Below are 16,100 nucleotides of genomic sequence, written 5' to 3' on the forward strand. Positions count from 1 at the left end.
GGCTGTTTTTAAAGGAGGGGGATATTGTGGTTAGGGTACCCACCTAGTGATTGTCTGCACAAGCCCTGGTTCTCCTGGAAGATGGTGGCACTGAGCAGCTGGAGGTGGAGAGGTCTGCCGGCCTGTTTGGGAACCAGTTTGCAAGTAGGAACAAGGTAAGGCTCAGATGGGGACAAGAGGAGGTGAGGATGGTGTATGGTAGAAAGAATATGGGGTTTGGAGGCAAAAGGCCTGGATTCACTTGCTAGCAATGTAGCCTCTGGTAAGTCACTTAACCATTTTGTGTCTCAATTCCCCTATCTGTAAAAAAAGAAGAAGGGTGTCCACCTTTTGAGATTTAAGAGAGGAAACAGATGAAAAATCCCTTGATAAACTGGAGCCTGCTGCTGCATGTGGACATGTCTGTCATTACTCAGAGCCAGCTGGTTTCCGGGCCCAGGAACACTGGGTAGAAGGAGCATGTTAGGACAGGGATGCTAGTGGAAATGTAGGCCCCTGCAGGGCTGGACTGCCTTCCACCCTGGGGAGCCCAGGTAAGGCAATGTGGACCCCAGCAGGGCTGAAGAACTGGGGCAGGGCAGGCCTGAGCCAGGAGACAGGCACACTCTGCTGTGCTTGACTCAGAAAGAGGCCTCCTCTCCCATCAGACCCCCAGGAGGATCCTGATGGGTGAGGCCTCCCAAAGCATGTTGGGAAGGCACTGTGGCCAGAAATGGGACACAGGGTTCATGTGTAAATGACCCAAACCACTGCATGGCTGTGCTTCCCATTTCTCCTGTTAGACTGTAGGTCCCTGAAGGCCCCTGCTTGGCTTCATCCCACCCCACCCTGACCTACGCTGCTTGCCATAGCATGAGAGCTCCGGAAACGCTTATCACCTCCAGGAAGGACCCAGGCTCTGGTCTGAGTTGGTGTGTAATCCAGGATGGGTTACTTCCTTCTTCTAGGCCTCACTTTACCCAGAATCCATAAAATGGGGCGATCCATCCCTGCCTGACCTATACTAGTACACAGAGGAAAAATCTCATACTTTGGAGGCTGGGAGATCTGTGTTCCAATCCTGGCCCCGCTGCCTGCCAGTTGCAACGAGGAGGCATCTCATCTCACAACCTCCATTTCCTTATCCATTACAGGGAACCTGTCCAGTGTGCAAAGTTATTGCAATAAATTGAGACAAAGTCAATGCAAATAACTGGCATGTCATTTATTGGTTTATTGTCTTTCTCACCCACTAGGATGTCAGCCCCATGAGGCAGAGACTTGGTCCTGTTCCTTGCTGTACCAAGCACCCGGGATGCTGCCTGGCATTCAATAAGAGATCCCTAAATAATCGTTGGTTGAATAAATGGACATAAGGGGCGCTCAATAAATGATGGTTTCCATTGTTATTCTAAAGTGTCCTGAGACAAAAAGCATTGGAAGTTCATGGTTTTTGGGAAAGGAAAGGTTCGAAAGCAAGTAATCTCCAGGGTTGGCACGGGGCTGTCTGTCTGCCAGGTGATGAAGGGTACCAGGAAAGCTGGGCTTATCTAGACCAGGGGACAGGACTATGTGCTCTCGAGAGGCAGGCAGGAGCATCCATGAGCAATGGGGGCACTCGGGGCATCCTGGCCAACAGGCTCCCTCGCTCTAGCTGCCTGTGGCCAGGAGGAAATGCAGGCCCAGTCTGCCAGTGCAGCTGACTTTTGCTAAAGCAGCCAGAAATCCAGTGGAAAACAACGAATTTTTACAAGCAAAACACAAATGAGAGCAAACAAAATTCATCTGTAGGTTGGGAGGGGCCCGGTAGTGTAGCCCAACCTTCTTGGGCGATGTGGGCAGAGGGACCCCTTGGAGTGGCCTCCGTGGGGTTCTGGTCTCTCCAGCCATCTCAGGCAGCCTCAGTCCCTGAGACATGGGACTCCACTTGGAGGAAGTGCCAACATGCCATCCAGATCCGAAAGGCCAGGATCACAGCCCGGGAAGGAACTGCTTCCCTGAGTTCTTGGGCTCACAGTGGTATCCAGGCTTTGGGACTCCTGGGCTCAGAGAAGTCAGCCCATAGCGCCTGGTCTATGGAGATGTTCAGTAAATATTCACCGAACAAGTCTCTTCATTGTGACTTTGAGCACAGCTCTCCGTCTCTGGGCCTCATCTACAAAATGGCCACAGTAATGTGGCCCCACCCACCTCGCAGAGATAACAGAGAAATCAAGTGAGACGAAAGGGGTAAAAGTTTTTGTTTCTGAACAGCAAAGTGCTTTACAAATGCCAGGTGTGGGCATTCTAGTTGTCATTATTATTATGAGCAAGACACTTTTGCCAGAGCAGAAGAAGGGGGCCTGGACCCAGAAGAGCAGAAAATCTATAAAAACATCACAAGGAGGGTCTGGATGGAGCCCACCAGGGCTCATCACAGAGGGAACATGTGCTCACCAGATCCGAGACAGACCCAGTCATGGGACACAGGCTCGACCTCCTTCCCAGCCACTTGGCCTCCTGCTCAGTGGGGGACCCGGTCAGGTCAGGCTGTATCTCCCTAGAGGGTTTCTGGGAAAACACACAAACCCCACCTGTGCTGTCCATGAAATACAGCAACTATATAAATAATATAAATACTTTCTCATATATCTTAGCTATATAAATTATACTCCTTTGCTCTAAAAACTATATATTTGAGGTAGACAAAAATACCCTGTGAGCATTTCCCTTAAAGCTGTAGAATGAGGGGTCAGTGGTCACTCTAGTCCCCAGGGGCCCCAAGAGGGCAGAGGTGGGTCTTTAGGGGTAACTGGAAAAGAAAGGGATGAGAGCAAGGAAGGAGAAGAGAGGGAGAGAGACAGACAGAGAAGACCCCACAAGCCAAAGAGCCCTCCGAACCTGCACTGTGCCATTGACTTGGGGTGTCCATGTTAGCAGCCAGCCACTGCCTAGATGGCTTAGAGCCTGCCCTTTGCCCTCCCGCGACCCTGGCACTGCCAGTCATGAAGTCAGAATGTGGGTGGCGTGTTGGTGGATCAGGGTGCTCTGGCCCCCAAGTTGCTCCCAGGCCCCCTGTTCTGCCAGTGAGGTCCCTGCTGCCTTATGCCCAGCACTGAGCCTGGGTGGAGGCAGAGTTGGGGTCTCAGAGGAGCAAGATGGATTGGGAAGGCAGAGAAAGTCTCTCCATGCTGTGGGAAAGTGGAAGAAACAAGAAAACCAGCCCTCTCCCCGTTTTTCTTCTGCCAAGGTGTGGGCCAGGTGCTTGGGTCAGCAATGTCATTTTAATGAGATGGGCGCAGGTCAGTTTGGCTTCTCAGCTGAGCCTCTGCAGTCAAAAATCCTTCCAGCATCCACCAGACTGCCCTGATCCACTGGAGACTCGGCAGCTCCTCCTCACCCTTGGAGGTCTCAGGGAGTCGGCCGGGACCCAGGGAGTAGGTCTTTGTCCTGGCGCTGGCACAGGAGAGGTTTCTGAGCATTCAGCTGATTCTGAAGTTTCCTGTGTCAGTGAAGGATCAGCAATTCTAGGTTTAGGGAGAAAGGAAGCTGACAGAGGGGCGTGGCAGGGCCAGCAAAGTGGCCAAGGGCTTCCCGAAAGAAGTCACTTCCTCCTGGCTGGCATCGGGCCCCACTCTGGGGAAGTACAATGCCTCCAGCAAGGTGACCCCTGCAAGGTCTTCATCCTGAACCAGAGGGGCGTGTGCAACAGGAATCCCCAGTTTGGTTCAGGGGCTGTGCATCCATGTGTGCCTGTGCGGAGGTGCCAGTCTCTCCTCCTTTCACAGAGGGCCTTGGCAGGTGTTGCTGAAAATGTCCACAGGATCTGAGGAAATTATCAAAGTCACGTCTCCTCAAGTAAGAGCCAAGGTGAGGGCCAAGTGAGAGGCCATTAGGCACTGAAGGAGGCTACCCAGGAGCCAGGCTTAGCAAGGACTCAAGCACCTATAACCCCAGCCAGGGCAAAAGCCTTAATTAGATGAGCAGTCATAAGAATAGAAATGTAACTTCAAGTCATAGCTCCTGAGCCTGCTGGTCTTCAGTACTGTGAACTCAGCTGGTGTGGGGGCATCACAGACCAGGCAGGCCCTAGCCACAGGAAGTCACCAAAGCTGTCTCAAGAGCCAGCTGAGAAACTGAGCTCGCCACGTCACTGCCAGGCACCAGGAAGCTGTCGCCCTCCTCCTCTGGGCTGGGAGTAAAGATTCCTTTGGCCAGGAAGGAACACAGGGAGGGGCCACTGTCTCCCTGTTCAACCTCAGGTCACTGAGTCTCGCCTTGGTGACTGGTTCTCCCACCTGTCTTACCTGCACTGGTGGTCATTTTGAGCACAGCTGGGTGAGTGTGCATAACCCAGCTCTCGAGACAAGAATAAGGCCTCAGGGGAGGCATATTTGAAAAGCCAAAACAAGGACACAGGGCTCCAGGGCACAGATCTCACTTGGGTTCACTCAAGCGTAGAAAGCTCTCCTTTCTCTGAATGGATGGCTTCTACCGCTTGGGCTTTCTCCCCATCTCTGGCACAGCAAAACCAGGGGAGTGGGGGAGGTGTGTGACACCTGGAGCTCACTGCACATGAGCAGGGCCACAGGACCCAACTGGCCCATCCCAGCCAGGATCCCACCTTCACTTCCAGCTGGCACTGCCTGCCTTGGCATTCCCAGCCCAGCAGTTCACCTTCCAAGAACATGCTGGCTCCAAGCCATTCATCCCAGGAAACAAGATGGAATAGGCCCTCTCGCCCTCCAAAACTTCATCCTGGTGTGCTCTTGGTCTCCCTTATTTCCCTCCACATCTTTCTCACTCTGCCTTCCTCTCCAAGTCCTCAACCAGGTTGGCGATGCTTGGGTTCAGGGATGAGGCTTTGCTTCTCCTTGTTGAGTATCAAGAGAGGCAAAAGGCAGGCCAAGGAATGGTGGTGAGTGGCACACTTGTGTGCATTGGCACACATGCTGGTTTATGCATGTATGTGATGACTGCCTGCCCAGCAGGCTGGCTGGGCAGCTGGAAGGGTGCCACGGGAGGTCCTGGCAGTGCAGACTGGCTTGCTGGGCAGTAGGCCTAGTGCTTGCAGGTGTACACAAGCTCCTCCTGCACACATTGCTGGCACTCCACATAGCAGCACCACTGCACCTGGCAGTGGCAGGAGAAGGCCACCAGGCGGCTCTGGGTGTCATAGCCCCGCCCGCAGCACAGGCTGCTGCAGCTGGCCTCCCGGGAGCATACCCTACCTGCCGTGCCAGGCGAGTACTTGCTGGGCCGGCAGAAGCTGGGCGAGTCCTCCATGTAGACCAGGTCCCCAGACCTCGGGGCCAGGCCTTTGGTGGGGCTGCCCTGCCTGGAAGGGGCCCACAGCTCTAGGCGGCCCAAGGCCTCATTGGTGGCACTGGACACCTTGACAGCCGAGTCATAGCGCAGTTTTAGCACTTGGCCCGTCTCACGGAACGGGGAGAGCTGCTTCCAGCAGGTGCGCACGGCACAGGAGCCTGACACGCCGTGGCACTTACACGTCGTCCTGAGGCCACTCTTTACAGCCTGTGGGGGGAGGCAGAACAGAGGCGTGGTCAGAGGCCTGGGCCCAGCAGCCAGAGCCTGCCCCCAGAGCACCACCCCCAGCAGGGCAGCAGCAGGAGAATGGGAAAGAGACAGAGGAAGGTTCCCATGAGAGGGAAAGAGAGAACCCAAGCTAGCCATGAGGCACCTTTGTGCAAACTATTAATAGTAAAAGACTCCCTTCCCCTCGGCAGAGACAGCCCTGTACTGTGCCAATGTGCATGCCTTGGTAACAACAGAATGGGCCAGGTCTCAGTCCCAGCTCCTCCCCTTAGCCTGGAGTTCTTGTGGAATAGACCACTTATGCAACTGAACACAGCAGCCCCAGTTCACACCAACTCAGTGATTGAACACAGTGGCCTAGGTTCACACCAACTCAGTGACTGAACACAGCGGCGCCGGTTCACACCAGCTCAGTGCTTGAACACTGTGGCCCCGGTTCACACCAGCTCAGTGATTAAACATAGTGGTCCCCGTTCACACCAACTCAGTGACTGAACACAGCGGCCCCGGTTCACACCAACTCAGTGATTGAACACAGTGGCCCCAGTTCACACCAACTCAGTGACTGAACACAGCGGCCCCGGTTCACACCAACTCAGTGATTGAACACAGCAGCCCTGGTTCACACCAACTCGGTGATTGAACACAGCAGTCCTGGTTCACAACTCAGTGATGACAACTCAGAACTTAATCTCGTAAACAGCTAAAGCACTGGCATCTCCCAGCCTCCTCGCCTCAATAGACCAGATACTTTTCACCCTCCAGGCCTCCCACTACTGTGTACCTCAGCCCCTTCCCTTCTCTGGGCCACTTCCATCTTCCCACCCATAAAATAGAGGAGAAGCGGGGTTGCTCTAGATGGAGGTTATCAAACAATGTTGGCTTCTAGGACCTCCAGGAAGGCCCAGTCCTTGGAATGGAGACCCCTCTCCAAGCATCTCCCTGCTTCACCAAGACCTAGTCCTAAGCCTGGCTCCCACTGCTGACCACTGCTCCCACCGATGACACTCATGACCCTTCCCTATTTCCGCTGTGTCCCTGGCACCCAGTCATGGCCCAGAGTAGATGCCAAGGGAATGTTGGTTGAAGACGTGAAGTTCATCCTGCCTTCATGAAGTTCATGGCTCTTCATCTGTTTTGGGGGGTGGGGTGCTAGCCTTCTTCAAGCCTTGCTCCCCGGCTCTGCACCCTGGTGGGAAGGCACTGTGGGCAGCCGGGGACATACTCACCTTGATGCCCACGTGGGTGTTGTGGGCGTCTGCCCGTGCCCGCAGGTCCTTGTTTCCTCTTTTGGACCCCAGGAAGTTGCTCAGAAACTTGGTGCTGTACTTGAGGTTGTCACCACACACGCCCCACTGCCAGGCCTGCCGGCTCTCCAGCCCCGGAGAGTCATCACAGGTGCAGCGCTCCATGCGCCCAGCGCTGCAGGCCCGGGCCAGGGTGTGGGTTAGGGCGGCAGAGGACACCGCGTACAGGAAAGCTGTCTCTTTGAAGCCTGGATCGGGCACCCAGGGGTATAGGGAGGGAGGAAGGGGGGAAGAGAGGAAAGGAGGAAGCTTAGAGGCTGTCTGCCACCCGCTGAGGGCAGGAGGCGGTGGTGGCAGCGCCATGATGGACAGGACAAGGGAATGTGGCTTGAGGACACAGCTCCGGGTGGGTCTCCCTGTCAACTGCCCCTTAAATTCTGACTGCAAGTTGCCATTTAAATGGAACTTCCAGGCTGGGCGCAGTGGCTCGTGCCTCTAATCCCAGCACTTTAGGATGCCAAGGCGGGTGGATCATTTGAGGTAAGGAGTTCAAGATCAGTCTGACCAATATGGTGAAACCCCGTCTCTACTAAAAATACAAAAATTAGCTGGGCATGGTGGTACATGCCTATACTTCCAGCTACTCAGGAGGCTGAGGCAGGAGAATCACTTGAACCTGGAAGGTGGAGGCTGCAGTGAGCTGAGACTGTACCATTGCACTCCAGCCTGGGTGACAGAGGGAGACCCTATCTCAAAAAAAATTTAAAAATTTGTAAATAAATAAATAAATGGAACTTACAAATTCACTGTGGAGTATGTGCCCAGATTCCCAGAGGGCAGCAGGCCAGGGGCTACAGCCTCCACCTCTCAGAACACTGAGATGCAAAGAGAAGCTACTCAGAAAACTGGTACAGGCACAGTTGGGGCTAAACCTGCCATTTTGACTCCAAGTCAGTGTGTGACCATTCGGACCAGCCTATTTCTGAGGCCCCTGAGATAAGCCCCGGGGGCTTCCTGTGAGGCATGATGGTTCTCATATGTCATTCTCTGCTACCCACTGTGGAATAGACCCAATGACAGAGTGACCTTGAGTCTCCTGGCTGACTTGCCCCAGACTGACCATCCCACCCACTCCGGGACCACTGCTCTCCTCTCTGCTGGGTGTGGCCCAAAGCTGGCCTCCCACCAGCTCACTACTTCCTGCCTGCCCTCCAGTGCATCTGGGTGCTGGTGACATCCCACAAGAGACACAGAGAGAGGCCATTAGCTTGGCTGCAGACTGTGGAGAGCACCTGGCCTAGGAGGGGCATGGCTGCCCTGTACAGCATGACTGTTTTTTTTTTTTTTTTTTTTTTTTTTTTTTTTGAGACAGAGTCTCGTTCTGTCTCCCAGGCTAGAGTACAGTGCTGCGATCTTGGCTCACTGCAACCTCCACCTCCCAGGTCAAGCAATTCTCCTGCCTCAGCCTCCCGAGTAGCTGGGATTACAGGCACCTGACACCATGCCGGCTAATTTTTGTATTTTGGTAGAGATGGGGTTTCACCATTTTGACCAGGCTGGTTACAAACTCCTGACCTTGGCCTCCCAAAGTGCTGGGATTACAGGTGTGAGCCACGGCAACTGGCCAACTGCAGTTTTTAAATATTTGTATTTTTAGTAGAGATGGGGTTTCATCCTATTGGCCAGACTGGTCTTGAACTCCTGACCTCAAGTGATCCACCCGCCTCAGCCTCCCAAAGTGCTGGGATTAGAGGCGCAAGCCACTGCACCCAGCCTGGAAGTTCCATTTAAAATGGCAACTTGCAGTCAGAGTTTAAGGGGCAATTGACAGGGAGACCCACCCAGAGCTGTGTCCTCAAGCCACATTCCCTCGTCCTTCCCCTTCAAAAGTCCTTTCCCCTTAGTGAGGGAGTCACATGGTGATCTGTGTTCTCCCTTCCAGAATGCATGGTTCCCGAGGGCAGCTGGGGTCTTGTTCAGCATCTGGCACAGTGCCTGGCTCACCATGAGCCTCCACGGATGCTTAGTGGGTGGGTGGAAGTGGGAGGGAGGTAGAATGGGAGTGGAAGGGAAGGAGGGACTGATGGATCGATGGATGTGATGAACAAAGGGACAGATAAAGGAGTGAACAAATGCATGGCCTGGCTCGTGTCATCGGGCCTGGAACCAGCTGCTGCCCATCCTCACATCTTCATGTGCCTTGTTTTGTGTGTGTGTGTGTGTGTGTGTGTGTGTGTGTGTGTGTGTGTGTGTGTGGCAGAGGGAGACAACTGGGGGACCCCCATCTCATCTGTGGGCTTCTCCAGGAATAGGCTTGTGTCTCCTTCTCTCTTGGATCTTCCTTGCTGCTCTGCTCCCCCAAACCTGAGGCTGGGCCACACCTGGCCTTCAACTGTCCCTCATTAATTCCTGGGACTCTTCTCATTTGGGACTGTGCTAGGGCAGGAAGGGCAGTGTGGCCTGGGCACAGGAGCCAGGAAAAAGGAAAGGGCAGCCTCCCCCAGTCTCCTCCTCCCTGAAGCCTTCTTCCCCCAGCCCTCCTCCTCCCCGGCCCTCCTCCTCCCCGGCCCTCCTCCCCACCTCTCTTGAGCAGGCCCGTCCTGCCCTCCAGGCTACAGTTCCAGCGCTCATGCCGGAACTGGAACTGGCACTCAAGCAGGCCGAGGTGCGCAGCGTCCCGCAGGGTCTCAGCCAGGCCAGGCTCCCTCCGGCAGAGCTGCTTCTGCCGCCGGGACAGCTTCAGCAGGTCGCACTGCTTCAGGTGGGCCCCGCCCTGTGCCGGGGCCGCCGCAGTGCCCAGTCCTGGGAAGGGCGTCAGGACCTCCCGCCCAGTCAGGCTAGAGAGAGTGAGAGGAGGGAGACGGGTGAGCCTTGGGGATGGTGGTGACGGGCAAGTGAAGGGAAGGGGCCTCCTCAGGGGCTTCATTTACTGCCCTTCTGGGTGGCAGGCTGACCCCCTGGAGGTCCCGTCCCCATTTTACTGGAAACCAAGGTTCATGTAACAAGGGTTGCTGCAGGACCTTAATCCTGCATTCCAGATTCCAGTCTCTGCTCTTCTTATCCACCCTATTTCCCAAACTGGCCCAGTTAGAAAAATCATCTGGGGTGCTTATTAAAAATATGCTTTCCCAGGATCCATGCTGGGCAATTCTGTATCTGTTGGTTTGGAATTGGGCCTGGAAATCTGCATATTTACCACAGTCCCTGGGCAGCTTTTGTGATCTGGGAAGTCTGGGAAATGATATGCAGAGTACTGGTGACTGCCTGGCCAGGAGAGCCACATTCCTAAGAGGGGGCAGGCAGAGGGGATGTGGACGTCGAGCAGACACCCAGCCAAGGTCCCCTGACATCCCTCTCTCCCTTATATTATGCTGCTGCCTAAGTAATGCCATACCAATCTAACATGTTTCCGTAATTCCCAGATAGATCTTCAACCATCCGACCACTCGGTGCCTGGAACAAATAGATGCCTGGGGAAACAAGGGGATGGAAGGAAAGAGAAAGGAAGGAAGGAAGGACTGATGGATGGCTAGATGAAGGTGTAGGAGCTGAATTCCCATCAGGCCATCAGTCCCAGACTTCTTGATCTCCTGCATTGAAAGTTCATCAATTCTGGAGCCAAGCTGCCAAATTCTAAGGCTGACATTCTAGCTATGCAATCTTGACACCTTGTTTTTTTCCCTTCTGGAAATTGGGCAGCATAATCTTCTCCACCTCCTAGGGCTGCTGGGAGGATTATATGAAATGGACTAACCACAGTGCCTGGGACATGCAGGCCTACCTTTCTACTGCCTGGAGCTTCCCAAACTTCTCTCATTTTGCAAGATGCTTTACTCTCCAGCTAAGCAGAGTCTCCCCTTTATCCAGATGAGGAAACGAAGGATTTATGAGGAGGCAGTAACTGGCCTGGTCATACAACAGATCAGGAGCAGGGTGGGAATTCGAATTAGAGTTTGCCTTCCCTCTTCCCAGAAGCTCTCTGTGAGATGGCTCTGCTGGTTCAAAATGTTTGCTGTCCTATACCCTGGCGCCCCCAGTGTGGGTGGAATATACATCATTCCAGGACCCAGCCCCAAAGAAGTAACCCCGTTCTGGGACATCCTGGCCTCATAGCCAGGGTAAAAGATCAAAGGTGGGCTGGGTACAGTGGCTCGCGCCTGTAATCCCACGCTTTGGGAGGCCGAGCAGGTGGATCGCTTGAGTCCAGGAGTTTGAGAGCAGCCTGGGCAACAGCAAAACCCTGTCTCTACTAAAAACAGAAAAATAAGGTGGGCATGGTGGCACAAGCCTGTAGTCTCAGCTACTTGGGAGGCTGAGATGGAAGGATAGCTTGATCCGGGGAGGTGGAGGCTGCAGTGAGCTGAGATTGTATCACTGCACTCCAGCCTGGGCAACAGAGCAAGACCCTGTCTCAAAAAAGAAAAAAAAAAGCAAAGGTGGAAGCAGGCAATGGCTCTTAGGGCTCCTGCTTGGATGTGGCACTTGCCACTGTGGCTGATGTGCCACTGGCCAAGGTAAGTCCTGTGGTCAAGCCAGGAGTGGTCAGAGAAGCCCACGTTCCTCTGAGCCAAGGGCACAGTTCTCCTGTTTGGAGCCACCTGCCTTAGCCAGAATGTCTGGCTGGAAGCCATGCCCTCTCTGTATGCCCCAGAAGTTGGAAGCCTCACCAGAGGGTATGTGGCCTGGCCAGGCCCCAGGTGCCCTCAGAAATCACCCATAGATTCCACACCCATCAGGTGCAGTCAACCCATCATGGAGCATATCTCCGAAACCTCCGAGCAGAGACAGATGCTATCGGGCTCCCCCTGGCCCAGCCTGGCCCTGGGCTCCTCTCCCAGACAGGGTGAGGGCAGGGACCTGTTAATCATTAATCTGGGGGCAAATGGGTAATTTTCCAGTCCACCAGGTCTACACCCAAACCCCTCCCTGCAGCCTGGCAGGAAACCCTCAGAGTTTGACCCTTGGCAGGTCCAGAGCAGAAATGGATGTCAACTCCAGCTGAGGAGGCCACGCCTTGACTGGCTTCCAGTGTGGAGGGCAGCTTGGGGGCTGCAGTTACCTTGCCCTCAAATGTCCTCCTCCTCATACTGAGGGCTGGTGTGAGCGGCAACTTTTGCTCACACAACTCCTGTGTTTCAGAAACTGGACCTCCCTGGTAGCAGCTGATTGACAGAGGGGAGAGCAAGCAGGGAGTAATGGAAATTTTGGCCAATAAAGCTGCATATCCTTCAAGACCTGCCTCACATGCCATTTTAAGAATAATAGCCGGCCGGGCGCGGTGGCTCAAGCCTGTAATCCCAGCACTTTGGGAGGCCGAGACGGGCGGATCACGAGGTCAGGAGATTGAGACCATCCTGGCTAACACGGTGAAACCCCGTCTCTACTAAAAAATACAAAAAACTAGCCGGGCAAGGTGGCGGGCATCCGTAGTCTCAGCTACTCGGGAGGCTGAGGCAGGAGAATGGCATAAACCCGGGAGGTGGAGTTTGCAATGAGCTGAGATCTGGCCACTGCACTCCAGCCTGGGCGACAGAGCGAGATTCCGTCTCAAAAAAAAAAAAAAAAAAGAATAATAGCTATGATTATTACATCATTATAGCTACATTATATGTCATATGATATGACATGATATATAACATATGATTATTATTTTTTGAGACAGTCTTGCTGTGTGGTCCAGGCTGGAGTGCAGTGGCATGATCTCAGCTCACTACAACCTCTACTTCCTGGGTTCAAGCAATTCTCCTTCCTCAGCCTCCCAAGTAGCAGGGACTACAGGTGTGTGCCACCATGCCTGGCTAATTTTCATATTTTTAGTAGAGACGGGGTTTCACCATGTTAGCCAGGCTGGTTTCAAACTCCTGACTTCAAGTGACCCACCCGCCTCAGCCTCCCAGAGTGCTGGAATTACAGGCGTGAACCACTGCACCCCGCCCAAGCTATGTTCTTGTCTGGGACTCCCCTATAGTGTGGGGTGAAGGCTCAAAGTTGGTTTGTCCAACTAAAGGCATCATCCTTGATTATGACCTCTGACATCTGAAGAGTGCCAGAATTCCCTAGGCTGTACTTGGGAGCCAGACCCAGCAAACCCCTTCACTCATTCAACAGGCATCTGGTTTTTGTTGGTTGGTTTGTTTGTTTTTGTTTTTGGTGTTTCTGGCATGGAGTGGGTGGAGGCCAGGGATGCTGCCCAGCACCCTGCAGTGCCCAGAACGGCCTCACCCCACCACGATGTCCACAATGCCCAGGGGAAGAGACCCTGGAGGGGTCAATGGGTCTCAAACAGTGCCCAGCTCTGCATGGCCAGCGTTGTTGGGAGCTCAGTGGAATGCAAATCCTCAGGCCCCACCCCAGAGGCATCTGTTTTTTAAATTTCATCTAATGGACCCTGAGATTGATGGCTCAGAGAGTCCAGTATCAAGTCGGTTAATTTTATTAGTGGTAATGACACTTAGTAGCGATTAATGACCAGGAAAGGCAGCCAACCGCATAGAGGCCTCAGGCCACATTGGGCCCTGGTCTGCCCAGGGCTGCTCTCAAAGAAGGCTCCCTGGCACAGCCTTGGGAACCCCACGGGGCCCATGAAGACAGCCTGGGAGGCCCAAAGACCCAGTTCCCCTCTGTTTGTTTTCTGTGTTGCTGTTTGAGATCATATTTCCTTTGAAGAAATAGTACCATGGCATCCCATGTAGAAAATGACCATCTATTTTCCTAAACAGTGAATTATCCTACACCTGCTCAGCCCATGGCTTCTGCTGGGAAGGTGTCTTCCTAGACCCCATAATAATTCTGGCTGTGGCAGGCTCCAGCCTGCTCAGAGGTCAGCAGGCACAATGTCATCCCCTGGAAGAAATCATACTCTTTGGCATCCCAGGCCTGCAGACACCGCTCACTGGGTCCTTCTGTGAAATCTCAATTACCCACAGTTAGCTGAGTGCTGAGGGGGTAGGATGGACAACTGGAGAAATTTGAGTGGGCTTCCTTAGTCTTATGAACCCAGAAAAATAAAAGTGTTTATTTTGGTGTTTTTTTTTTTTTTTAATGGAGTCTCAGTCTGTCACCCAGGCTGGAGTGCAGTGGCGAGATCTCGGCTCACTGCAACCTCTGCCTCCCGGGTTCAAGCGATTCTCCTGCCTAAGCCTCCCAAGTAGCTGGGATTACAGGCATGCACCACCAGGCCCAGCTAGTTTTTTTGTGTGTTTTTAGTAGAGATGGGATTTCGCCATGTTGGCTAGGTTGGTCTCAAACTTCTGACCTCATGTGATCCGCCCACCTCGGCCTCCCAAAGTGCTGGGATTACAGGCATGAGCCACCACACCCAGCCAAATACGGGGGTCTTAATGAAGACGCTGCCTTGTGGCCAGTCAGATGCAATCAGATCAGTCAAACAAGTAACCAGGGTTCTGAACTAAAGGGCAGAGGAAGGGTTATTTGCCAACTTGCTAATTGCTCTTCTGGGCTGGGGGCTACTGCCTGGCTCAGGTGCTCCTGAGCCTCCTGGGGCTACCACTCTTTTTTTTTTTTTTTTTTTTTTTTTTGAGAAGGAGTCTCACTCTGTCACCCAGGCTGGAGTGCAGTGGCCAGATCTCAGCTCACTGCAAACTCCGCCTCCCGGGTTTACGCCATTCTCCTGCCTCAGCCTCCGCAGTAGCTGGGACTACAGGCGCCCGCCACCTCGCCCGGCTAGTTTTTTGTATTTTTTTAGTAGAGACGGGGTTTCACCGTGTTAGCCAGGATAGTCTCGATCTCCTGACCTCGTGATCCGCCCGCCTCGGCCTCCCAAAGTGCTGGGATTACAGGCTTGAGCCACCGCGCCCGGCCGGGGCTACCACTCTTATCAGGCTGCACCTGCTCTGGCCCAGCTACCTCCACTATTCCTGTCTGTCTCAGGCTCCCCCAGGCCAACTTCCAGCCTCTCTTTTCCTATTAAGAAAGCTATGACCCCAAGTGAACAGCGGCTGCCTCCTCCCCTCGCTGCCCCCAGTCTGTGTCCCTCTGCTCTCTGCACTCTCACCCCATGGTCCTTGGTGGTCAGGTTGATCATAAGACCAGAGCCCCCACCTCCACACATACAATGACCTCTGGCTTGGACCCCAGGGTACCCCCAACCACTTAACAGACTAGCCTGTCTTTCTCTAGAGTGGGAGAAGTCAAGGGTGCCCCTCAGGGCTTCATCTCACAGACACTCCCACCCTCAGATCTCTTCCGACCTTCCTGAAACCTCCTGCCGCACCTCCTTTCACACTCTCCAACACACACCCCACCCACAATTGTGGCTAAAGCTGCCCTATTGGGGTGACCTTGAAGGAAGCAGAAGATGGCTCTCCCAGGTTTTAGGGAAAGCCTCCCAGGAGACTGCTCTGTCCAACATCAGCAGGACCCCGGGGACCTCACCCTTCAATAATCACCCACCCCCAGCCTTGAGAGTGGGGCCCAGGGATCTCATGCCTCAAGGCTGTTCTGGCCTGGGTACTCTGGTCCCAGGTCTGACTCACTCAGAGGTGACCTCAGGGTTGCCCCCTCACCAACTGAGCTCATTCCATCAAACAAATACATCTTAACTCATGGGAGGGCATGGCTGGAGCCAGACTGCCTGGGTTCAAATTCCCACCTCCACCTCTTCCTAGTTGTGCTACCTTGGGCAAGGTGCTTTTCCTCTCTGTGCTCTGAGAGCAGTGCCTGGCATACAGTAAGCTCCAGATAAGTATTTGTCATTATTGAGCACCTACCATGTGCCAGGTACAACTGGGATACTGTCCTGCCCTCAAGAAGATCACCATCTGGAGGGAAGCTGGTTGGATTCAGGAGTCCTCCAAAGTCTCTCAAGGCCCCAAGAAGGGGAAGGAAGAGAAAGCTTTGAACTGGCCTGGCTCCTTGAGGAAACACCAGTAGCTGCTCAAGGACCCAGATCAGAACTCCTGGCACCATGCAGGTGAGAACTTGATCCTGACCTGTCCCATCCTGCCTGTAGGAGGCCTGGGGGTGAGGAGGAGGCACCGGGAAGCTCTCAGGGAGCACTCCAGGCTGTGTGGGGAAGACACAGTGGGTGGAGAGCTTGGCTTATCACCTGAGAGTGCTCCAGGCTCTGTTCTTCCACCTACTCCCATCCTAGTTTCTGCTTGAGAGGGTCTGATGCTTTCAGCAGAGGCTATCCCCAGGATGTGGTGGGTGGGTGGCACAGGACAAGGCAAGTGGTTTCCAGGGCACCAGGTAATGCCAGTGTGTCTGGACTCTTAGCTGGAGGGTCCAGGAGTGGTACATTACACCAGGGCCATGCCAACTGCAGGCAGCTGCCTGGGAACCAGGAAAACCTGTGCTGCCGGGGGTGCTGGCCTCCAC

At 54.0% G+C, this 16,100-nt stretch overlaps 1 protein-coding gene across 1 annotated transcript in view; it reads right to left on the reverse strand.

The window, feature by feature from the left end:
* Positions 1–1,183: 1,183 nt before the first annotated feature.
* WNT9B (Wnt family member 9B) overlaps positions 1,184–16,100 on the reverse strand; it is a 30,449-nt gene continuing 15,532 nt past the window's right edge. The window contains exons 2-4 of the mRNA XM_010389041.2: positions 9,342–9,598; positions 6,744–7,009; positions 1,184–5,493 (exon numbers count right to left, since the gene is read on the reverse strand). Coding sequence (XP_010387343.1) covers positions 5,020–5,493; positions 6,744–7,009; positions 9,342–9,598 — 997 coding nt within the window. The 3' untranslated portion in view covers positions 1,184–5,019. The remainder of the gene's footprint in view (positions 5,494–6,743; positions 7,010–9,341; positions 9,599–16,100) is intronic.

This window comes from Rhinopithecus roxellana, chromosome 19, assembly GCF_007565055.1.
Source record: "Rhinopithecus roxellana isolate Shanxi Qingling chromosome 19, ASM756505v1, whole genome shotgun sequence".
In the NCBI taxonomy this organism is placed as follows: Eukaryota; Metazoa; Chordata; class Mammalia; order Primates; family Cercopithecidae; genus Rhinopithecus; species Rhinopithecus roxellana.